Consider the following 23,884-nt stretch of genomic DNA (forward strand, 5'->3'; position numbering starts at 1 on the left):
GACTGACTGGGAAAAATGCAACCATTGATTCTTTATTTCAGCATCCATTGTGTGTTTGCCATTCTGACATTGTGGCGTGTCCCAGGAGGAATTACTGCACTGAAACTCTGAGGTGACCCTCAACCTAACCTTCAGGCCAGATTCTACTAACATACATCCTGATCACATCTCAGCTGCAAGGCACCTTTAACCTTCCCTAACAGACTCGTTTTCATCATAATGCATTCCTAAATGAGGAAAAACAAAGCAGGGGCGGTTTTATTTAACATTGCAGATGTCACCATCACAGTTAGATTGATGTCAACAGTCTGGTGTGTGACACACACTCATTTTACATGATATATTATCCATACCCTTAGCACTAAACCGTTCCTCTGGCCCATTGCCCTCAACTTAGGCATAAATGGGACACTCTTTTACAAAGCTGACCCATCATCACTCAATAAGAGCATGACATTTAACGTGCCTGGTTATCAATCAATAAGATAATATGTTTTATGCTTCTTAAAGAAAGAGGGATTCATTACAGAATAAATACTATAACAAGCAAATAAATTTGAATCTATTTAAAATACCTCTAGGATTCTTGATTATGTATATTAAGAATAATAAAAAAAATTTTTTAAAACATTCTTTATGTTTAATCGTTTCAAAATAGTGAACCGAGTACACAAACCTTTAAATCTTCCCTAATGTATGTGATGATGGGAAGACAGGCTGTGTCAAAATCATCTGTTTACTACATTTATTTCAAGATGCGTCATTAAAACAAAATATGTTTTTGTCCTTATCACAACATATTTTAAAATGGAAACATTACATTATTTTTGAACCACTAAAAAGAAATTAAAAAAAACTGAAATATCTAGCGTGCAAGAGTTATAAATGAATGCGAGCAGAAAACGTAACAATTCTTCCTCAGAGTGTGTGCAGCCCTCCATCTCCTCAGTACTACTTCATTTGTCTGGTATATAGAACAACATGCTGGACAGCTCCCCGCCTCCCCTGCTGCTCATGCTGGGCAGCCTTCTTGTCTGAGGGCCTCATACAAGTAGCTGCTGTTCCAGCATGGCGCTGTCCAGGTGCTTTACACTAGCGAGTGCAGTGTTCCCTCAAAATCATGTTGAAATTTGCTTTGTGGGCTGCAGTATCAAACATTTTCAATAATAATAAAATAATAATAAAAATAATGCAACATATAAAAAATATGTATTGTTTTACATATAAAGCAACATGGCTGGGCTCATCAAATGGATTTGGTCAAAAGAATGTTGTTCAGATTTTTCTGAAAAGTAGAACATTTTAAACGAACTATGCTTGTTTTCACGTCTCTTATTTTAAAAAAATTAAAAAATCAACCAATAAGATGTGTGATTGCAAACTTAATTACCTTGTGCACAATCCATATTATACAAAAAATTAGAAAGCTATAACTTGAAATAGAATGCTACAGTAATAAACATGACAATTTGACTTAATATGGTACTATTACAAATCAACTGAGGGAAAGTTAGGTTTATTACTTAAAAGGGGAAAATCATTAATCACAGATCATTGCTGTTGATGGATATCTATACTCATAAGAGAAATTACTTTGCAATATCAGCTTTTAAAACGCAGTCATCACCTTAATTTTTAAACTATGCACAAGATCTTGGTATCATTTAAATTGCACTCAATGCTGCTTCAGACGAAATTGGTTTTATCGTACAGCTCCTCTGCTTGCATACTTGTTTCCAGCACTTTTCAGGGAGAAGCACCATCAACATTCCTTACAGCCAAATTTTCACCATTACTCATGCTTAAATAGGTGAAAGGTGAAGCAGGGGTGTAGTTCAGCATGTAAAAAATTTGCTCCAGTCAACAATGTCCATCGTTTCAGATGTGCTGTATAATTTTAGAAGCAAACTACCAAATCATACACGCCTTTTTTAAATGCATTAGTACCCAGACAGAAGCGGGTAGGTGGATTTATTTTTGAGATTTCTGACACACACCAAATTAGATCAAAGCGCTGTGTCTGGATGACCACTGCCAGCCTGACAACCCATGGCAGGTAGGGCTTCATCTCCGCGGCCATGAATCTGATTACTCTGTGTCTAGTCGTCGAGGCTGCTAATTTTTAAACAGGCCCACAGAACCCAGTAAACCTGGATGTTCAGAGACAGAGTCAGTTTCGCTCGAGTCAACTATGGGCGTACCTTCCGCTCTGCTCAGACACTTGCGTAATACAGACCGGCCCTACCGCTTTAACTCTGTGTAGAAAGGAATTCCGCTATATGCTGTAATCTAAATTCAGACATTTATTGTACCGGATCTCCGGTAGTAGGAAAGGGCTTGGTTGATTTTTTTTTTTTTTTCATCCTGGGTTGGTGCCAAACCAACGCTTCACTCTCCGGTGGCCCAGCCCAACCCTGCCCCGGTGCGGCCTGCTGCACTGACCGGCCCCCGGTCAGCAGCAGTGTGCGCCGCTGAGCGACATCCAGGCTAAGCTACTCTGTGCTAGTATGACACTTGGACATGTAGAAAAAAGGAGAGACAGAGAAGGTAGCCCACACCGGGGCCTGTGGTGCATACAGGGGGGAGAAAAGCAGCTCTAGGATTACATTAAGGTGTACTCACGGCTGACTTTCATGCTGCCGAAAGCAGAGGGCTGCGGCACTGGCTTGCAGCTCTCGGCGAAGGATGTGGTCCTGGGCCGACCCGACATGATCCGATCCCTTTAATTCTTTCGACTTGCTAAACGGCAGGGTTGATCGAGTCGCCGAACCTTCTCATCCAAAAAAAAAAAAAAAAAGGGGTTGACAGTAAATTAATATCTGTGAGTCTCGGAATAGGGGCACAGGCAGAAAGAGAGCCCGTTAGCACAGTTTTATAATCACAAAATAAAACTGTCCAATCTTTCCCACCGACGGTCAATCAGAGCATCATTTCCCTCCTTTATAGTCCAGCTTTTCTTTCAACGGGCCTCATAAGTAAGACACGTCTCCGACTGAAATAGTCATGAATCTGGCCTCTCCCCGTGGCCCCGTGTTCGATAAAAAGTCCTTTTCGGGGTGATTTCCACAAAAGTGAACAACGGTCAGCTCCGGTTGTCGGTCCAGAATCAAAACGAGCCGTTTGCTTGCCAATTCAGGGACACATGCAGCTCCTCTTCATATCCCGATGTGGAGCCTCAGCGATCCGGCTGCCATGGCGGCTCCCTCACTATACCAGAGCCTGAAGATCTTCTAACGGAAAACCTGTCCGTCGCCGCAGTCTTTATGCGGCTAATTTACACACTTTACGCTGGTGCTAGCTCCGGCCTCACGGTCGTCAAACTTCGGCGTCTGTACCTCGCCCCTGAAGCGGTGAGCCTCTCAGAAAATGATGGTCTTAAGATACAGAATGCGACGATACCGAATGTCTTTTTTTTTACTCCTTCCCCATAGGTTTCAGGCTCGCAGTCTTTGTCGCTGCGTATTCTACGTACGCAAATTTCGTAAAGAAACGCATGTCAAAGAAAGGAGTTCAAGCTGTGAACGTAGCTCGTAACGCTGAATACGAAAACCGTGAACGCGCACACGCTGGATCTGGGGTGGTGAGTTTAGCCAATCAGAGACAGTATCCTTCAGAAATGGGTGTCAACCGCGTGCCTGTGGTCCAATAGCAATGTCGGTCTTGAACACCACATGGCATAATTTGCTCGCTGCCCTCCCTCAAGACTTCAAAGGCTTTTTCCAGTGCCATGACGGGGACAATGGGCGGGGATTTACACAAGATTGATGACCTTTTCGACCAATGGAGCTTGAAAACCAGGCTGTCAGTTCAAAATCCCCCCCAGCTGTCACAGAGCACCGGTGGTCATGCAGCACTGTTGCTATGTTAGTCACAAAATCCTATCCTCTACCTTTCATGGGCAACTTTTTTTTTAAACGTCCTCTTGACTCCTCCAATTAATTGTTGCCATATTGCCGATACACATGTGTGTATGAATACCGGTACATTAACACTTATTTTACGCTTATTTGCAGCGGTTTCATAGTTGTATTGTACAAATCACTATGTGTTTGCTAGAACTTAATGTTCTGATGATCATATACCATCATGATTTTTATCATAATGGTGATTATTTTTATCAACATAATTATTGTATGTTATTTTACATATTCTACAGGAATATGTAATATCCTTTACAACATAAAATACAACCCACAATGTGTCATAAAATCATAATAGTCCTTAACTTTTCAGTATTATTTATTTATGTTTCTTATCTAATTAATCTTACTGTGCTTTGGTATTTTTCATGGACATTTTTCATTAGCTGGATGTGATGATTAGTGGTTATTTAACAGTTCCCAATCAAATGATTGCAGAGCACTGCACAGACTTGCTCTTTGTATTAATAACATAATAAATTATAGTTATTATGGTAGGACAGGTAATGAAAGATAATCATTTAGTTTTTTCCCTTTTACCTTGAATATTCAGTAGAAAAGCTTAAACATTAATAAATGCTTTTTTTCTAATTTTCTTTTGTCCATTAAATCTAAATTTATTTTTAGAGATTGTAGCTTTTAAAATGATTGTTTAAACAATGTAATAATTATAAATTTAATCTTGTGAGTAGAGCACAATATCTGAGAAATATTTTAATTGCTTGATGCGAGTATGGCACATCTCAAAGAGAATGCAAATCACTACTCCTAAAAGGAGAATCTTTCCTTTTTGCTGACGTTAGTGTGTCGGTAGTCTATCTTTTGTGTGATCTATTTATACTTTGTTGTGTCATATATCAAAGGGAATTTCTCCGAGGCTGTCCTTCAATGATTCGTGCACAGCAAGATTTTAAATACAGGCAGCTGGGCAGAAGTAATGAAGGAAACTGCTTTGTCTTCATAGCAACCCATCCCCTGGCAGCACAAGGGGAAAAAGTCACAGAGGAACATAGATAAACAATAGTGAAAGCAAAACCAGTGCTCAGAAGACAAAATCTAATAAGAAAGAAAAGAATAAATATTGTGCAAGAGTGCAGCCTTCGAACATTTTTTTTAGATACAGACTTTGACATTTTTCATTTTATTTAAGGTGTTTAATTTGACTGAGCCATTAGTGCATAGGCATATGTCTTAATCTAAAACATCATAGTTCTGGTTGTGTGTTTAGAAAGTCATTGTCCTGCAATATGGTAGTTCTTATCTGCACTCTCAAGATTTTTTTGCAGCCATTAAAAGGTTCTCTTCTAGGATTGTCTTGTATTTAGCTTCATCCATCTGACCACCAACTCTAATTTTTAATAGCTTTGTTGTCCAGAGTCAAGAAAGCACCATACAGCATAATGCTGCCACCACCACAAGATGTAAAGATAATGTGCGGTATTGATTTTCATCAGACCCATTTATGCATGTAAGTCAAAAAGTTCAAATTACACCAGAGCGCCTTCTTCCACATGTTTGTCCCCCAGTGGATTCTAGTGAACTGCAAGCAGGAGGTCTCATAGTTTCCTTGCAGACATTATACAGATTCTTCCACCTGAGTTGTGGATCTGTGCTGCTACCCCAGAGTTATCATGGCCCTATTGTGGCTGTGGAGGATCATAATATCCCCAAGTTTAATGCAGAAAATAAAAAGGTTATTGTTTATGGCCCAAAAATACAAGATTAGAAATCAAGATTCAACTAGACTCAATTACAGTAATATTAACAGCAGGCAATAAACCCAGATATTGTTATGGATTCAAACCTCAATTTTAATATCCGAAATAAAGACCAAATAAAATCAGCCCAATCCCTTCTTAAAAGGTAACAGATTCTATTATTTTAATGGCTTAAATGTACTGGTTTCTGGAGGGGAGAAAAAGTATCTCCAGCTGCTGCAGCTCATCTGACACCCAGCAGCCACAATCATCTCCAGAATCAGTTCACTGCCACAAAAGACTGTTCGTAAAAAGATCAAATTTTAAAATTGCGTCATTGGTCTTGAGTGATCTCAGAGGTTCTTGTTAGGTGATTCATCAGCACTCAGACACCTGCTTATTCAATGATTTTAGGGCCCAAACTAAACAATGGGAGGCAGTATTTAGTTTCTACGCTCCTCAGCTGTGGAATAAATTCCCTGAAAACCTGAAAACCTGAAACCTTCAGGAACTGTTGGCAGCTTTAAATCAGGACTGAAGACGTTTCCTTTACCGCAACTTCCCATCAAGATCAAATACAATTTTAGGCATTATGTGTCTCATATTTGTGCATTTTTTTATTTCAAAATTATAAAATAATAACTATGAGAAGTTTGAACTTGTTTTAAGACTTTTCAAGTTTTTTGTCCTCAGCAGTCACACAATTACTGTACACTGAAAAGTTCACTTTGTGATTCTGCCTGCTGTGATTGGACCATTGATATAGAGAAAACACTTTTTTTTATATTAAAGATTTATAAATAAATATTAAAAGAAATTCAGTGTTTATACAAACAGTAAATGAATGTGCATCTGTAACCATCTATAAAATTCTATTAATTTTGCACCTTTTTATGCTTGTTCTAATGACGTCACGTTTAAAAAAATAACTTAAAGGTAATTAATAATATTATCAAAACATCAGCATTTTTGGCCAAAACACTTTCATAGATCTAAAATTCTTATGAGCAAACAAACAGAATTCAACAATAATGCTTTCTTCATATAAAAATGGAAAAACAAAGCATTTCTTACGGAAATTAGAGCTACATTATCTCCAAGTATAAAAGTTCATCATTAAACACAATAATAATTGATCTGGCGCTTTAAGAGTCAGTATGCTGTGCTGTGAATAAAAGTATTTACTCCCCCAGGCGTGATGTGGTGGCGTAGGGGATAGAGCAACCCACGTTTGGAGGCCTCAAGTCCTCGATGTGGCCGTCACGGGTTCGATTCCCGGACCCGGCGATATTTGCCGCATGTCTTCCGCCTTTCCTGTCAGTCTACTTTCATATAAGGGACACTAGAGCCCACAAAAGACCCCCTGGAGGGGAGAAGAAAACAAAAGTATTTACTCTCTTAAATATATATTCTACTTTTTTTGTTTGTTTGTTTTTACACTTAAATGTTTCAGATCATCAAACAAAGTTTAATAACTCACAGAGAGCCTAACTAAATTGAACTTTCAATGGTTTTGATTAAGGCAAAAATAAATAAATACATAAATATTGTACCCAAAATAACATATCCTTATTAATGTAATTTACTGCTTCATTAAACCATGAGAAACTTTGATTAACCAGATTATATGATTCAGTTTTGTTAGTCACACCCAGGCCTGATTGGTGTCAGACCTGTAAAATAATGAAATAATTCAAATAGAACCAGTCTGACAGGATATATTAAGAAACACAATATCTTCATTTAAAGACTTTTTAAAGAAGATGAAAAACAAAGCTCCTGTCTATTATCTGTCTGGAAAGGCTTACAACTTAGACTTTGGGACTCCAGCAATTGAAGCTGAACAGAACCTTTTGGAAGGTGTGGTTCCAGTTACATGTGGTGTACATCATAGCAACAGCCAAACATGGCCATGGTTTGATGTTATGGTTCTTTGCTGCTTTGGGACTTGGATGACTTGCCATAATTGAATAAAATTCTGTACCTAAATGAGGATGTCTGGGCGTGAATTTCTGACACTAAACTCAAAAGTTATCCCCCCACTGCAAGCAAAAGTTCAAGTTTCCCAGTGGTCTAGTCAATATCTGAACTTAAGTCTTATTGAGATTGTGCAAAGAGGCTTTAAACTGGCTGCTCATGTTTGAAAACCCTAGAATGAGGCTGATCAAAACTACTCTGCAAAAAAAGTGGTATAAATTCCTTCACAGTGATGAAAAAGACCCAATCTCAGATTTAGCAAACATTTTATGCCTGTTGCTGCTGCAAAGGTTAGCTATGGAACTAGTAGGTAGGTTTAGGGAGAAATGAACCTTTCTCATATGGCAAGATTGTTGCTGGTAGTTTGTTTCCTTTAATAAATAAAATTATTATGTGAAAAATGCATTTTGTGTTTATTCTAGCGTTAAAATGTGTTTAATTATCTGAAACTTTTCAGTGAAACAAACAAACAAAAATGTATGAGAAAGCAAATAATTCTTCACAGTACTCAAAGTTCAAGTGGTGGAAATAATTAAATAACATAAAGTGCAGTAAACATTTTGTCATACTAAAGTAGGTTTGAGGTCATCTTTAAACACAACGGGCCGCGGGGGGCGACAGAGGTTGGTGTAATCCTCGTACTCGCTGTCAGACGAGTCTGAGGAGCTGTCTGAGGACAGAAAGGTGCCCCGCTGCAGGCAGGAATCACAGTAAGGACGATGGTAGTAGCAGTAATCTGTGGAGCTGCTAGAGTCTGAATCCCAATATCCACTCGAGTCTCTGATGCATCGATGGCGTTGCTTGCCGCTGTCGTCTTCTCCCACATCGTGCTCAGGTGAACAGTTCTGTGTAGCACAACGCCAGAGTGGGCAGTTGTGAGAGCGCGAAGCATGTCTTTGACAGTTTTTCACCTCCTCTTCTTCCTCTTTATCACCCTCTTTCTCCTCTATTGACTTGTCTAAATCAGTGACGCTACAATCAGCACGAAAATGTGTCTCATCTGGATTTTGGTGTTCACTGGTGTCCCTTTTCAGTTCACAAATGGGAACATCTGAGCCTGTGTAGAAGCAGGAAGAGGACAAAGCTCTCCTGGAGGGGTGGAAAGGAGGCCGACGTTTTCTCATCGAGTATGGAGAGATGCTGGGGTATTGGAAGAGAGAATGAGAGGAGCAGAGGGACAGAGGGGACAACGTGCTCAGTTTCGGTTGAGATGACGTCTTAGACGCCTGACCTGGAAATCGAAGCGCTGTCTCCATGACTGCATCCATGCTCAGCTCCTGGATGATCTCTTGCAGCTTCTCGCTGCTGACGAAGCCAGTCAATTTGGGATTTGGTCCCACATGCGTTGGCAGGCCACCGTGACTGGCAAATTGTTCAACTTGAGAGGGATTCAGTCTTCTGTGGTTTTGAAGAGAGGTGACAAAATGAACAGCCTCCTCCGCTGTCCTTCCTGGAAATGTGGGGGACAGAGGTTGCTTGACATTCTCTCTCACTGTGGATTCAGCTTTCTGTCTAGTTGCAGAGTTGGGGACATCTTTCCGGCTTCCACTCAGGATGTCATCAGTAAAGGGGGAAGAAGCAGGATTGAGGTTCACTGAGTTTTGAATGGAAGGTATCCGGAGTGTATTTGAGGGATCGTGAGGCAGAGTGAGATTATGAGAGGCCAGAGGAGGCAAAAGTCTGGATTTTGTGTCTCTCTGAGATAAACAGGAAGAGGAGCTTCCTTCAGACTGAAGCTCGGTGGTCTGGGTAGAGGAGGAGTTGAAATAAGCAGCAGAGGAATCAACGTCCTGGTCCCCTAGGGGCTGACTTGCTGTCATGAGCCTCAGGAGTTTATCCTTGGCGTTGTTTACCTGCTCTTGAAGACTGTCAATAGCAGCATTCTTCTGAAAAGTGAAAAGAAAAAGCAGAAGTTTAAATATTTGAAAACAAAAATGATAGATATTATCACTTAACTGGATTGTGAAACCTTCCACAACTTGTTGAGATTTTAGTGTTTGCCTCATGTTCCCGTCAGGGGACATGATGGCACAGGGTAAATAATGGTGTTCGTGAAACTAAAATCCTAACACCTGTCCTTGGTGTACTGTCTTTAATTTCATGCTTGCAGTGAGGCATCAGTGAGCCATGGCGCTGCCTTTACAGCAATTTCCATAAATCATAACATGTTTTGTTAGTACAGGTTGTAAAATACAGTGTAGAAAATACACAATCTCACCCTTTACAATAATGTTCACACTGATATGGAGAACATTATTGGAGCAGCTTGGTGTCCATCTGGGAGAATTACACTATTCGACATTCAAATCAAGTTTATGAGGCAGGAGAGTTCTTCTGTCAGTTTTGGTCCCAGTTGTAAAGAAATGCTTAACAAGTTAGATCAAAAGATAGAGAATGCATGCTAACATTAGCCTAGCACTTCATCAAACTGCTCCATATGAAAACATTGTCAGGAGGAGGAAGATACAAATTTATTAAAGACAGATAAATTGTAAATGGTCTGTACTTATAGCACTTTATTAAATCCAGAGTACACTACGTTCAATAGTCACAGGACAAAATCCTGTAACCTGTGGGTAGGAGGGTGGGTACCTTTCTACCCACCGTTGCTCAGAAAGTGGCTCAGAAGGTGGCTACCTTCTGAACCATAGCTCCAGATAAATAAAATCGCTTACCATAGCTTTTTTAAACTTAAACACTGAATCGGCATTCTGAAAGTCATTGTTAACTGGGTTAAAAGGGACACAAGTGCCCACGGTGACCTCTGACTACTGCACAAACCGGCAACAATGGGCTCATGAGAGTCAGATCTGGTCTACATTTTCAGAGTGGCAATAGTAAATTTTGCCTCATTAAAATATTCAATTAATGCTATTTGACACACAAAATCATGTCTTAATATGTAACAACTTATTAAGTTTAGAAGAGTTTTAACTCAGGATGATTAAGAGATGTTTGAACTTGTGTACAAGCTAAACATAGAGCTTAGAGAGGATGAAACGATGCAATACTTGCTACGGTTATAAATTATGCTTTTACTGGCCTGGATGACCATGAATTTTAAATGTTCTTGCCCTAAAAAGGAAGCTGCATTCTGATCAAGTCACCAAGGTAAAGAGAATTGTGATTTACAGAAGTAGACACACTGAGGCAAGTTATAGCTTGAAGAAACCGTCTGCATTAAGCAGCTAATCAAAAACCCTCAACAGCTTTTAATTGCATCAATATCAATATATTTTGTCTTCAAATAATGATATCATCTAATTCCTCTGGCTCATCTTCTAGGGGCCATCCTCTTGTCCTAATATGGTCATAGCTGGTTCCACAAAGTAAAAGACAAAGACAGCCATTTAGAAACCAACTGGTTACATAACGACATTCATTTCTGTCGGACTGCTCATCCATGAACAGTCCTACACTCTTGACAAACTCTAATAAACAAGACAATGCAAATGTTCCCAAACAATTTTCATCCTTTTAACCAAGGGAGAAGTTTGGACGACTGGAACTCACATGCACTGAAATATTGAAATACATATATAAAGAATATAACCTCTGTTTAAATGAACCACTTTGTGTATAAAAAACATTACATTACCTCATTCAAGAGCTTCTTCATTGAGCTGTTCTCCCCCAGCAGGAAGTAGATCTCATCCTGGCTGTAGACAGATGGCTGACTCTTACTGGGGCTGCTGAAATATTTGGCCATCTGACTCTGGTTGTTCTGATCCTCCTCAAACTGTCGCCACTGGGTCAGCTGCAAGAAGACAGGTTTGATATTTAGGAGTTTTATGTGTGCTACACGGATTCCCAGCAACATATAAACCTCTCGGAAGAGAAATAAATCCTTTCAGGAATATCTCTATGAGGTGTGCTTTAGGCCCTGCGACAGACTGGCGACCTGTCCGGGGTGTACCCCGCCTCTCGCCCGGAACGTAGCTGGAGATGGGCACCAGCAGCCCTCCCGACCCCATTAGGGACAAGGGTGACCAGAAAATGGATGGATGGAGGTGTGCTTTAGAGCACTGCTCATTGTTGAACTATTTCTTTTCCTCTCGCTGCAGATGCATTCCTTTATGTTAACATAAACCCGTTGTTAGACTCTCAGAGTCGTAAACCTGTTTGCAGCCTACAAAGTTTTGACTCATTATGAGGACTTCTTTGTGAGTCATCTTCTCCTGACAGACACCGAAACCTCATCCATCAGTACAACAAGAACATGTCAGGTTTATTGGATTTACCCTAAACCTTCCTATACACACACTGTCATCTGTCCATCTGTTACAGTTTCTCTTTGTGGGATGGATTTCCTCATGACAGATCTTAAAAGAAAAAACTCCTCATATTTTGGGATATAAGGAAAAGATAATGAAAGTGTAATCAACATTACAGACAACATGACTTTATCTCATGTTTTTGTTTAAACTAATTACAATCTCAGCTAATATTTAGTCGTTATAGTCAGGGATCTGTTAGGTTTTGTCTCTGACCTGTGGCACAAACAGCATGCAGTTAGTGGCCAGTGTGCAGATGAAGATGGCTCCAGCTACAATGCTGTAGACCAGGTTGGGCCAGGTGTGTAGGAAGAAGAACACAGGGAAGGCCACAGCAGAGGAAAAGGTGACCAGAGTGACGGCCGTAATGATGGTGGGAGACTGGTTGACTGGAGGATGGCTGACATTGCTGGTGAGTCCAGCCAGGTATGTGCCATAAAGGAGGAGGCAACCCTTGATAAAGAAGAGCAGAAGTCATTATTTTCAAATGTTACTGTTTTACTAAATTTACTCTTTTGTTATGCTTTTTTTTTGTTCACTTTTCTTTTTTTAGTATTTATTTAGATTTAGATTTAAACTTCCTGGAATCACAATTACTTTACATAAGATTTTATTGATCCCATATTGGTGAAATTCACTTGTCAAAAGTTTTCTTGTGTACTGGATGGGGAAATTCAAAATCCCATCATGGTAATTTTGACATTCTTTTATCTTGTTGTACGTCAGTCACTGGGAACCTGTTTTTATTCATTGGTGAGCTTTTTATTCTAGAAATAATGATGCAAATTAGCTGCTAATTTGACAGCTGAAGCCTCATTTGCATATCTGAAAGCAACATTTCAGAAAATAATTTTACTCAGGGATTTGAGCAACTTTCAAGATAATTAGTTCAGAGTTTTAAAAACGTGTTTTCAGTGCAAAGATACCACACGCTATACTTTTGGTAAACATATGTAAAAAGCCTTAAAATGAATTCCTTTTTAATTGCACTGGCAGAAACTGCATTTTAATTAAAACGGTAATCTTTTTTTCCACATAATCACTATGCCAAGCTTTTGAATACATTATAATTTCAATGGATGTCATTATTTTACTAAACTATTGTCTGCCACATGACTTCCAGTTTTGGATCGACACAAACATGACACAAAAGACAATTTATATTTGTCACTCTTTAAAACAGTAAAGAAAAGACAACATGCCATTCAAGTTCAGCAAGTGGGCATTAATCTTCAAAGTTCAGGAAAGTAGCTGCTTATCTATGTGTGCTACAGTCAGAGTAAAAATTACATAGTAAGTATAAAACATCTGGAAGATTGCCACTATGAACAATGAGTAGGACTGTAATGGGGGTAAATTTTTCATTTTGAGATTATGCCACTGTACTGTAGTTAAACATAAATTTGCACATTATTCCCAGAGATACCAGTGACTGTGGAGGGAGCTGTATCAACATTTCCAGTTTAGCTTTGGTCTTGGACATATTCACTTTATTTCTAAATCTCTGCTTGTTTGTTTTCTCTAAACTGGAAAACCATTCTTGGAAAAATAAATTGCATAAAATATGTCACTATCAAAAAACATTAAATGTAGTGAGTCAGTGGTGTTGTTACAAGCATAAATGAAATTGCTGAAGCTTACTTTCTGAACAGCAATGATGATGAGCCAAATATTTGAGTATTCTGAGGAGCAAGAGTCCAGCTGTGACAAAGAGTAGGAGGTGTCTCTCTCAGTCGCCTACATGAATGGAAACCAAATATTACATCAAAGTTGACACGTCGCCACACAAAAAAATCTACCTTTTGTGTACCCTGTTTTATCAAAAAAGCATCTAAAAGAACAAAAGATTCAGACTCAATCATGACTCAGTAATATATTGCATATGATCATCTTCAGAAATCTACCAAACAAATCAATGCATAGCTTACTAACTATTCTCACCTTGGCAACAGCTCTGACAGATCGTGAGCATCTCACCGGGTCTGTGAGATTCCAGGTAGTGAGAATCAGAATCTCCAGTAGAATCAGTAGAACTACCATGCCAATCAGCTGGATGTCTCGAATGATCTGAGACGGAAAAAGACGCAGTGATAAAGATGAACTCTTTACACCTTCCATCTTTACACCATCCACACACAGAAACTTGATCTGGAGATAAGCCTACATCATAAAAAGAGCTCAGAGTAATTGCACACCAAGGCTAATTTAGTAAATACTCTATCTAAATTTGACGGTATTCAATTATTCAGAGCAATGTGCAGCCATGCATTACTGTTGTCAGGTTGAATTACTCAAAAATACTTCATTAATTACTAAAGAAACAAAATACGTGAACGTCCGTTAAAATGGTTTATGTGACGCAGAGCTTTTATGTGGAAGGCCCAGAGATCTACTGCAACGAGCTGGAGAGTGTTGCTGGGAAGACGAATGTCTGCTTTCTCCTTTAGACCTTTTACCCTACAACCCAGTCTTAGATAAGCAAAAGCCAAAGAATGGATGGATAAAATTTTTTTAAACGGATTTGTTCAGAATATATGTCATATTAAGGGAAATAATTTGAAATAAATTATGAATATGTTTTTTATCTAAATCACAGAAATCTGGGATTTTACATTTTGAATCTGGGAATGTAGTGTTTTCAATAAAAGGACAGTGGATAACAGCCAAAAAGCTGCTTTATTATAACCACTTTGCATCTCAGTGTACCATGAGGTGACATGAGATTACATACTAAGACAGTCAATTTATATATTAAATTACTTTGAGGTTCGTGTTATTGTAACAGTATGTTCTCAATTCAAACTACAGTGATACAAACGAAAAAGACAAGAATGTGCATGTCAACGAGATGAGCACAAGGAAACCAGAAGAGCCTGCCTACCACTCTCTTGTCGGGAACTCGCTGAGTGAAAACTCTGTAAAGCCTCCAGGTCTTTCCCAAAATTGGCCCAAAGACCAGGGTGCTTCCAATGCAAAGTATCCACATCCGGGCCTGGAGGAGGGAAAACCACAAGGATCACCTTAAAATTTACCTCCAACAGTATAAAACTGCAGCTACAAGGATTTAGATACTTACTTGAAGCAACGTAATAGAAACGTCAGCTTGTTTATGAGCTTGCTCATCAATTGCAAATAGAAAGCCGCTAATATATGTGAGGACACTTCCAAAGAGAGTCAGAACGTTTAGGTTGGGACTGGACATCTTCACTATCCTGATGGAACAACACAAGCAGACTCCTTTAACATGCCAGTATACAGTTGCTTGATGAATTTGTAGTTAATTGCTAGCATTTAACTACATTACATTATTCAACATAATTTCGTGGAGGGATCCACGAAATTACTAAATACACTTTTCACTCTACCTGTTGCTTTTGAAGCGCAGGGTGAAAACCAGAAAGCAGAACGCCAACAGGATGCCAGACGATAGCATCGTCCAGACAACCGCTCTGAGCGCAGGAGAGAGGAAACGCCTTGGGACCTCTGCTGCCAACTACACACACAGACATGGACATTTATTCCCCATAAAGTTCCAGCCCCTTCTGGTACCTCTGTGGAAAAGATAATTAATCCTACAAGTGCTCCAGAGTCCAGGTTTCTTCAAATCCCAAATGTAAAAATTATAACCAAGCACAAATTCATAAGGCAGAATTTTATTGCAGGGAAAAAAAGCATCAAGCATTACAAAACAGATGTGGAACTATTACTACTACTATTATTAATCAGTAATAAAGTTTGCTGAAAGATCTGAAAGCATCATAAAAGATAGTACATAGTGAAAATTTAGATATTCAAAGGCAGGATAAGGAGAGGTGCTGAATTGACCCCACTGTGATTCCTTCGCGGGTTGAAGTAGGGGAAAAGTCTCTCACTGAAAGTGTATCCAGTGTACGTGTAGATATGAGAGTGAGAGTCTGAGTTGTAAAATGAAACCTGCCCCACTTCCATGTCCACGTACACCAGGACTGCCTGGGGCTTTTCCACCAGTGGCAGTCTAACAGGAGGACTGCTGAGTGCCCAGTAACTCTCATCCTCCCTCATTCCCAGAGTCCAGTAGCCTCTTTCAGGGTTCAGCAGATTCCCTCCTTTTCTATTGACCGACTCGAGTCCCACTCCAATATCCCGCTCTGTCTTCCCTTTCACCTGAACCTCATAGGAGAACCTCCCGAAGCAGAAGCCCTCCTTCCCCAAGACACTAACACAAGGGTAAAATCTTGCTGGATTGTCAGGGAGGTTCACAGCCACATCGCTGTGATAGACCTGCTTCCGGTTTTCTGAAAGAACGAGTTTGGGGTGAGCTGTGTCTGGATCCAGCGTCACATCCACAGCGTAGGCTTTTACCCGCTCAAATTCAACCTTGCAAAGCCTCTTTACCTCTGCCTTGATGGTTTCCTCAAGCTGTGATTCTGCTCTCCTGAGTGCCCTTCTCACTGTTCCCACATAGACTGCACTTTCTACCCAAATCCCAGACCAGTCTTTGATGGGCAGCTTAGTGGAGAAAGCCGGAAAGCTCTGGAGAAGGTAGAGATCATCATTTGTCTGTGAGAGCAGCTCCAAATCAGTGCTCCTGTTTGTCAGCTGATTAATCTCTTGCTCAAGATCCAATGTCATCTCACTAGCCCTGCTTTCGACACACCTCTGCTTTGCTAAGATAGCCTCAGCCACGTCAGCTTGGACTGTCTTAACAACTTGAAGCAGTTTGTTGAAGACCAGAAAACTCTCTTCAACCTCTTTTTCAGTGTTTCTTTTGCTAAACTCAACAGCTTGACCGATCTCACACGTTTTCTCTAGCCTACTGTGGATGTCTTCTTGCACTTCCATGTTCATACTTCTGATCTGATCTCTCCTGTCTTGGCTTTCATGCTTTATAGGAGCCATACGATGTGCCTTGTGGTCATCCTCAACACAGACCTGGCACACGTACATCTGGTCTGTGTGGCAGAACAGGTTCAGGAGGCTCTCGTGTTTCTTACACAATCTGTCTCGCATGTTCATAATTGGGTTGATCAGGGTGTGTTTCTTGAGGGTGCCTAGAACGTGGTGGGGCTCCAGATGTGTCTGGCAAAATGAAGCCAAACATTCCAGACAGGTTTTAAAAGCTTTCACCCGTTTACCTATACACACATCACAAGCAACTTCCCCCTTGTGGCCTGACATGTCCATACTTCTGAGCTTGTCTTTGTACTTCATTTCCCCATGGTCTTTAAATTGAGCAGCCAGCTCGGATATGAAGGTGTTGACTTTGAGGTCAGGCCTCTTGTACAGCTTGTGTTTACACATGGGGCATTGCGGCGGATTGGTACTCTGCCAGTATCTCTGGATGCAGTCACGACAGAAGTTGTGCCCGCACGGAGTGGAGACTGGCTGGTTAAACACATCCAGACAGATGGGGCAAAGGAGATGCTCCTTGGACAGAATGCTGGCGGCTGTAGCCATATCTGGGAACACATCCAGAAAGAAGAAAACAGGTGGGACATTATGGAATACGTTGCCTCAGCTTCTTTTATTTTTGGCTTTCCACTATTTTACAAGGCATGAAAACACTTGTGTCCTAGTTAGCCATGAACAGTAACAAATGCACGGTGTTATGTTTCATTACACTGTGTCACATGCTATCAGGGTAGTTTGTATGTTAGCCAGGATCAGCTAGCAATATTAGTGAGGCATTCTATGGAGAATGCAATAAAAAACTAAAACAGAACATTTGGTTCAAACTTTTGGCTTACTTTAAGGTAATTAATTGCACAAGTTAACATCATGAAGCATGAAAAGATTTGTAAGATATAGCTTACCTTGCTGTTTTTGGTCCTTTGAAGAGAGAAAGACTTGACTTGTGTTCTTTGTCAAAGTGTTTCTGATGCTGTATCTTTTATTTCAGAAGTCTGTTTACAGTATCACCCGTCCGGCTTCTGCTGTTGGTCTGTCCTCCCGCTTCTCTTAAAGGTATCGGGGACAGAGGGGATTCTAAACATAGCTTCAGTACATGCCCATTACCTTTCTCGATTTCAGCTGTCTCCATCAACTGGAATGGTATCATAGTTCAAACAAGCAAATCCGGTGCATTTAAAGGAGATATGGGGAAGCATAAAGTTATTAGGACTGCATCTATATAAAATATAACCTATCTTTGACCCTATCTTTAGCATAGATAGAGTCAAATGGTTGTCATGTAGTCTCGTGACCTCTCGAGTCTAGATGCCATGTCTTGTTGCAGTTCTCCAACAATGAGCTATGGAGATTTTAATTTTTTTCTTACCTCCCTTATGTTGCTCAATGCGTCCTAGAACTCTAAGAATAATCCGACCCACCATTTGTAAAAACTCAAAACAGTGACTCAGCATATTTGAGATTTTTAAGGCCAATAGGAGGTTGTGCAGAATGTTCAGCATAGCTTCTATTTCCTCCATTTTTGTCACATACAAATAACGTTAAGCTACTTTTTTGACTTTGGGGCAGCCCAACTATATGAGGACCACCCACTAGAGCTGTTATTCAATTGTAATGGAAAACCAACCGTAGATTTGAGCCGAGTCAAGGTGATAGTGGAAAATAGACATGTCTTTCCTAGTTTGTAGATTTGCCTGGAGAGCTGGGTTTTGGTTCTACATCCTATTTTATGTTTTCCCTCCAAATACATAATTAAAAAATGTAAAATTTATTTTTGTGCAATCTCCATTACAGAATTATACTACCACCATAAAAGATGAGTTTATTTTATGTCTTCTTACACATCATTACCAGGATGCCAGTTGTTGATGGCTCTATGAACACCAGTATTATGTAGCTATTTATATTTACTCTATGCTGTGGAATTGCAATTAAAAAATAAAGTAAAATTCTTATCAGCTTTTGTTAATTCCACTGTTTATCATTGTTGATTGACATGCAGAATAGTTGCCATGATAACTAGAGAAATTGAAGACATTTCCAAGTTATGTGCAATCATCTAAAACACTGAGCCAAATCATTTAAAACAACAAAACAGTGTCTGAAAACGAATGTGCAACAATAAATCTTTACAACACGGCCACAAGCCTGGAAATCTGGCATCCTGAGTTGTGTCAAGCTCCAAACACAGGACCCAAAGGCTGTCAGACATGGGAATAAAAATTAGTGCCAAAAGTGCATCAAGTGGATTATAATATGTGTAAAAATATGCATGTGGCTGGCACTTAAACATACAGCAGTGCCAAATAACTAATTCACTTGAAGCAGTTATCTAAGATACAGTGCCCAAAGTTATTTATTTGTATGCCTGATTTTTTTTTTTAACTTAAGATGAATAAATCCTTTAATTGTCATCACACTAAAGCAACGCTAGCGTGCATTCATATTCATCAGTCAAGAAATAGTGACAACAATATATCGTGGGAGATTATAATGAGGGAACTGCAGCATCCGTCTCCACTACAACCATTGCAAATATCAAGAGTTTTAAATAGAAATCTGTAGAATTGTCCTCGCAAATGGGAAATAGATCATCACTGGGTCTCTCAAACACACAGACTGGTTGTCACCTACAGTCTCAGCACCAGGCAGACAACTCAGATTGTGTGCATACATATACTGTGTAAATAAATTGAGAGCAGAGAGACAGTAGAAGATGTAGGTCAAGAGAAAGATTACCGAGTTTAGGATGCATAGTCTCCGTAGGATGTCCTGGCCTTCCTGCCTGCTGAGTCCAGCCTGGATGAGGCAATGTGGGGAATCACACACAGAGCTGCAGTTCAGCTCAGGCTCCATGACTGGCCCCAGTCTGTCCACCATCACAAACACATTCTGTGGGACAATCAAACAAAGCAGCTCATAAGGTCACGCTTGGGAAATAAACAATGGACCTTATAACTGATATACAAGAAATAAAGCAGTAAATGCACTTAAAATGCTTAAATTAGGTTTGGTGCTTCAATTGTTCAGTTTCATTTAAATTGTGTTACTTGAGTTGCAATCATATAAGAATATGCCACAAAGGATCAGCAGTTGCAAGACCTGGGTGCACCACAGTGTGGTGCTATGACAAAAACAAGAAGGAGGTGGAGGAAGCAGATAATTTTGAATTGCGCTGGTGGTAGAAAACAACCTCAGATAAACAGAGAAGCCTTTGAGTTTCTGTTTGACCTCATTGTTTCACTCTGTCATCATAGAAATGACCTGGTATACAGTCAGCTTTTAATTATGTCGACATATTCTGCAGTCAGCTCAGCTGTTTAGTTCGAGAGTCTGAGACTGACTTTACAGGAACAAAAATTGTCAGTGCTGCCACGGGCGTTTTGGGGCTTTTTTTATGAGGCTTCACTTAGGTTGCTCTGACATGCTGGAGATTGGAAAATGAGGCACATCTGATACTCTGAGCTGAACCTAGACTTGAGTATGATGATTGTAATTGCAGATGTGACTCAGCCGCATGATGCCAGGGTGGGTTAAAATCGCTTTTATTGATACATATTGGCAGACAGGTGTGTGTGTTTTTATGTGAGCAGTGTGAAATCAGACACAGCACGTCTCATTCATAACTGTAGGAGACGTGCTCATACTGGCAATGACTAACACTGCCAGAATGGCCGCGGATGTGCTGAGTATTTGGACATTCAGAAAAACATGGAATCAATTATTCAAAATGAAAAGATCCAAAGTGAAAAAACTCAACAAAGCAGCTCTTCTCGTTTGGGAAATGTATGAAGTTCCTGCTCATGTCCTGTCATCACTTTCCAAGTATAGATCACAGCCCAGTTTCTTCCCGCAGGAAAAGCCAGCGGAGTAAGGCATTTCCTCTAGCTTTTCAAACCCTCTAACTGAAACGCTGTTGTTTTTAACTTGGAAAAGAGCCCACCACCGTACAGGTGTCAGCAAGATCTACCCAACATCCAACTTTGGGTGTGGGACAGCAGGAGGGGGTCAATGTGTGAGCAGAACAAACAGTTAGTGACTTCAAATTATCTTCCGTTTTTCTGGACATGTTTTGACAGTTCACAAAAGTCATGAGGAGTGTCTTCTAAAGTCCTGAAGGCTAAACCGCAAGTAATACCTGAGCTACCTGTGTAAGTGTGAGTGTGCGTGGGATGGGCCTATATCCTGTGTAAAGTTTAGCTTGCACCCAGCTACTTTATCTTTAACGTAACGACTTATTGCGAAGGGCATAAAAGACAAATATTATCATATTATTGAGGTAGAAAACACACAATTCTTAAACGCATGGAACTAAACTAAATTACTAATGGCCATGTAATTGTCTTTTTCAAGTAGATAAATAATTTTAAAATGCTTCCATCTCACACAGAAAAAGCCTTTCCAGTAATGCCCTCAAAAGCAGATGTGCTATTCTTTAATTGATAGTGGCATAGAATATGTCACCCAACTGTTTCTCGTGGTAAACATGACACAAATTGTTTTTGCAACAAAAAAGGAAAAAATGCTTCTTAGTGGGAAAAATTCAAATGGATGTGTGGTGGCTCACTGGCAATACATAAAAGATACAGTTAGCAAATTTGCTACAAAGACAATTGGATTTCTGTGGAAGTAAACAGATGAAGAGGAAAGACTTCCCCTCACTCAACCAAAGACGGTCTCTATGTCATAGGAGTATGAGTTGATTTAAATTTGATTTTAAGGAAAGCAACAATTTAAACCTGAGGGAAAACAAACACAACATAGTTCAGATGCCAACAGCAAAAGCAGGGACTAAACAGCCAGACCACTGAGGAGACTGTAGTTATTGTAAGAAAATGTTTTTTTCTTGAAAAGAAAATGCCTTCTTTCATCATAGCTTTCTCGAGTGACATGAGACATGCGATACTAGCTGAAACCTCAAATGTAAATTATGGGCTAATTGTATGCGGGAAAGTGTCACTTAAACAACTGATGCCTTGCAGCATCTCAGCCTGAGGTCTTTCTGTATGGAGTTTGCATGTTTGCTTTGTAAGACCTGTCCAGAGTGCACCCTGCCTCTTGCATAATGACTGCTAGAGGTAAGCACCCTCCCCCTTGCAACCCACCAAAAATAAATGGAGATGGACAATGGATGACTGGTGACAACTATTTAGAGCAATGGAACTGTTGGTGAGAACCAAAGCTGAAATTGTGTCTACTTGAACCCTGCATTTCATTGTGTCCTGAAATGTGTTTCTGAATCCAAGGGTGGGATGCTGGTTTGTTAGATCTCCACATTATAGCACTGAGACAACTTTACTCCTGATTTCCTCACTGGATAAATCTCTGTATAAATTTCCATTTATGAACTTAAATTCAAGCTGGGGACTTTGCTGTCACTACTTACTTCTTACGTGGCCATGCTATGTGCTAAGCTTCATATTTCAAATGTATTGTCATCAATGTTCAGAAACCTTTCGCTTTAATCTCAAAAACAGGAAAAAAACCCCCAAAAACTTTAACTACCGGTACAATCCAAATTGAAAAAGAAAAGTAAAACTGACGGTATGTGCACTTACAGGCTTTCCTAGCAGGCCGCAAGTCTTCGGAACGCTTTTAGGGATGTCTATTAAAGTTTCTTCAAAGTTAATAAAAAAAATAGGAATAAAGAGATTTATTATCCTATCAAACATTAAGAAAAGATTAGAGCTGCAACTGCCAGGTCTAGGCCCGATTCAGGGGAAAAAATTGAAACATTCTTTCTGAGTCAGTAATCCGTTTATAAGTTTATTCTTTAATCTGAGTTAGAATGCAATTACAGGCAGTCACAAAAAAGAGCTCTTTGGATCTTGTGCACAACACACGCAGAGGATATTAAAGTGTGTTTTAAGCAACTACTCATTTGTCGTAAATTCACCTGACTGTGTTACGCATGAAGTCTATGCGGCGGCGTCGGGTCTGAATGAGACCTCAAGAAATGCAAACCGTATAGGTTAATTAAAACATCTCCCAGAAAAACAAATTGTTGAATCCATTTTAATTGTATTTGTTGCGGATTTTAGAAGTGATCCCCAAATGCGGATTAACCTGTGTTTAAGCGAGCCTCTTTTTTTTTTTTTGGGTTGAAAGAGATCTTTACGCACTGCTTTACGCACGCCGGACTACTTCAAATCCGTTGTAAAGCCGCTGATTTAAAACCCGAAGATAAATTAGAATTAAAAAAAAAAAAAAAAAACAACATTGCTACGCATGATTTTAGGAAATTAAAGTTCCAAACCTCGGGCTTCAGTGAAAGAGGACTCCATTGCGACGTCTTGCCTCAAATTCCATCGTTTACGTCTCCAAAAACTTGTGAAAAAAGATACAAATAAACACAAATAAAAGTGATCCAGCATCGCTACATGGTTTCCAAGGCTGCAGACTTGATATGATCCCCTATACTTGACCTCGCCGTCAAAACTGTCAGCCTGAGGATCCTGTCACTCAGGAAAAATGCTCAGCAGACTGCAGGAGTTTCCATTTGAGCATGACGGGAGGGAGGAAGGGAGAGAGGGCGGCAAGGGTGTGTGTGTCAGGAGAGGAGGTAACTTTTCCCTCTCTCTCCAAAAAAAAAAAACAAAACAAAACGCTCCAGGCACTCAGAGTGTGATGAGACCGTGCAGTGCGGGAGGGGATGTCGCAAATTCCTCTGGGGACTCTGTTTGGCATTTGGGACACGCTGGGCGGCACATCATCTGGGCACCAACGCAAACAAACAGGCTGCTTGTTTAAATGGAAACACAAATTATAACTGACCTGTTGTTTAAAAGCAGGCGTTACTGATTCTCCGAGCAAAAATAATGTTTCTGCAGGCTGACAAATCACATCAGCGCATGAGTTGCTTGCTAATGCGCAAACGCAGATATTCGCAAATTTGTTCCGCCAAGCTAGAAGAGGTATAAAGTTGTTATTAAGACGTCACAGAGATTTACTGTGGGAGCCTTCACACACACACACTGTCATTCCTAATGAGGGAGTGCCACCGCTGACAGCTGTGAAGAGAGGAAACGGAAGATATGCCCGGATTATGATCCACAAAAGAGGACAATATGTGGATTTTCACTCAGACACTCATCAGTCAACTTTCACTGACTTCTAATGTCTCCCTGCA

General features: G+C 40.0%; 3 protein-coding genes across 4 annotated transcripts in view; all 3 read right to left on the minus strand.

Annotated features, from left to right (window-relative positions):
- gsk3ba (glycogen synthase kinase 3 beta, genome duplicate a) overlaps positions 1-3,468 on the minus strand; it is a 37,855-nt gene extending 34,387 nt beyond the window's left edge. The window contains exon 1 of one of the 2 annotated variants that reach the window (XM_028022250.1): positions 2,623-3,468. In XM_028022250.1, the coding sequence (XP_027878051.1) occupies positions 2,623-2,710 (88 nt within the window). In that variant the 5' untranslated portion in view covers positions 2,711-3,468. The remainder of the gene's footprint in view (positions 1-2,622) is intronic. The other variant, XM_028022251.1, reaches the window with a different exon arrangement.
- A 3,563-nt stretch (positions 3,469-7,031) lies between these two features.
- Positions 7,032-23,279, minus strand: gpr156 (G protein-coupled receptor 156). Its single transcript, XM_028024122.1, has 10 exons — positions 23,012-23,279; positions 19,495-19,647; positions 15,234-15,361; positions 14,945-15,080; positions 14,750-14,860; positions 13,810-13,935; positions 13,510-13,605; positions 12,085-12,321; positions 11,193-11,351; positions 7,032-9,480 (listed from the first exon to the last, which is right to left on the minus strand). Exons 2-10 carry the CDS (start codon positions 19,633-19,635, stop codon positions 8,158-8,160), a joined length of 2,457 nt encoding a protein of 818 aa, XP_027879923.1. The 5' UTR covers positions 19,636-19,647; positions 23,012-23,279; the 3' UTR covers positions 7,032-8,157.
- On the minus strand, positions 15,506-19,473 carry LOC114148685 (E3 ubiquitin-protein ligase TRIM69-like). Its single transcript, XM_028024123.1, has 2 exons — positions 17,661-19,473; positions 15,506-17,306 (listed from the first exon to the last, which is right to left on the minus strand). Exon 2 carries the CDS (start codon positions 17,302-17,304, stop codon positions 15,652-15,654), a length of 1,653 nt encoding a protein of 550 aa, XP_027879924.1. The 5' UTR covers positions 17,305-17,306; positions 17,661-19,473; the 3' UTR covers positions 15,506-15,651.
- Positions 23,280-23,884: the final 605 nt, after the last annotated feature.

Source organism: Xiphophorus couchianus, chromosome 7, assembly GCF_001444195.1.
Source record: "Xiphophorus couchianus chromosome 7, X_couchianus-1.0, whole genome shotgun sequence".
Classification (NCBI taxonomy): Eukaryota; Metazoa; Chordata; class Actinopteri; order Cyprinodontiformes; family Poeciliidae; genus Xiphophorus; species Xiphophorus couchianus.

Excerpts from the sequence above, each read along its gene's own strand:
- LOC114148685 (XM_028024123.1), bottom strand. The coding sequence starts at position 17,304 with ATGGCTACAGCCGCCAGCATTCTGTCCAAGGAGCATCTCCTTTGCCCC.
- gpr156 (XM_028024122.1), bottom strand. The coding sequence starts at position 19,635 with ATGGTGGACAGACTGGGGCCAGTCATGGAGCCTGAGCTGAACTGCAGC. Across the intron at positions 15,081-15,233 it reads CTGCGCTTCAAAAGCAACAG|GATAGTGAAGATGTCCAGTC; the intron begins GTAGAGTGAAAA and ends TTGTTCCATCAG. Across the intron at positions 13,606-13,809 it reads CTGTCAGAGCTGTTGCCAAG|GCGACTGAGAGAGACACCTC; the intron begins GTGAGAATAGTT and ends CCATTCATGTAG.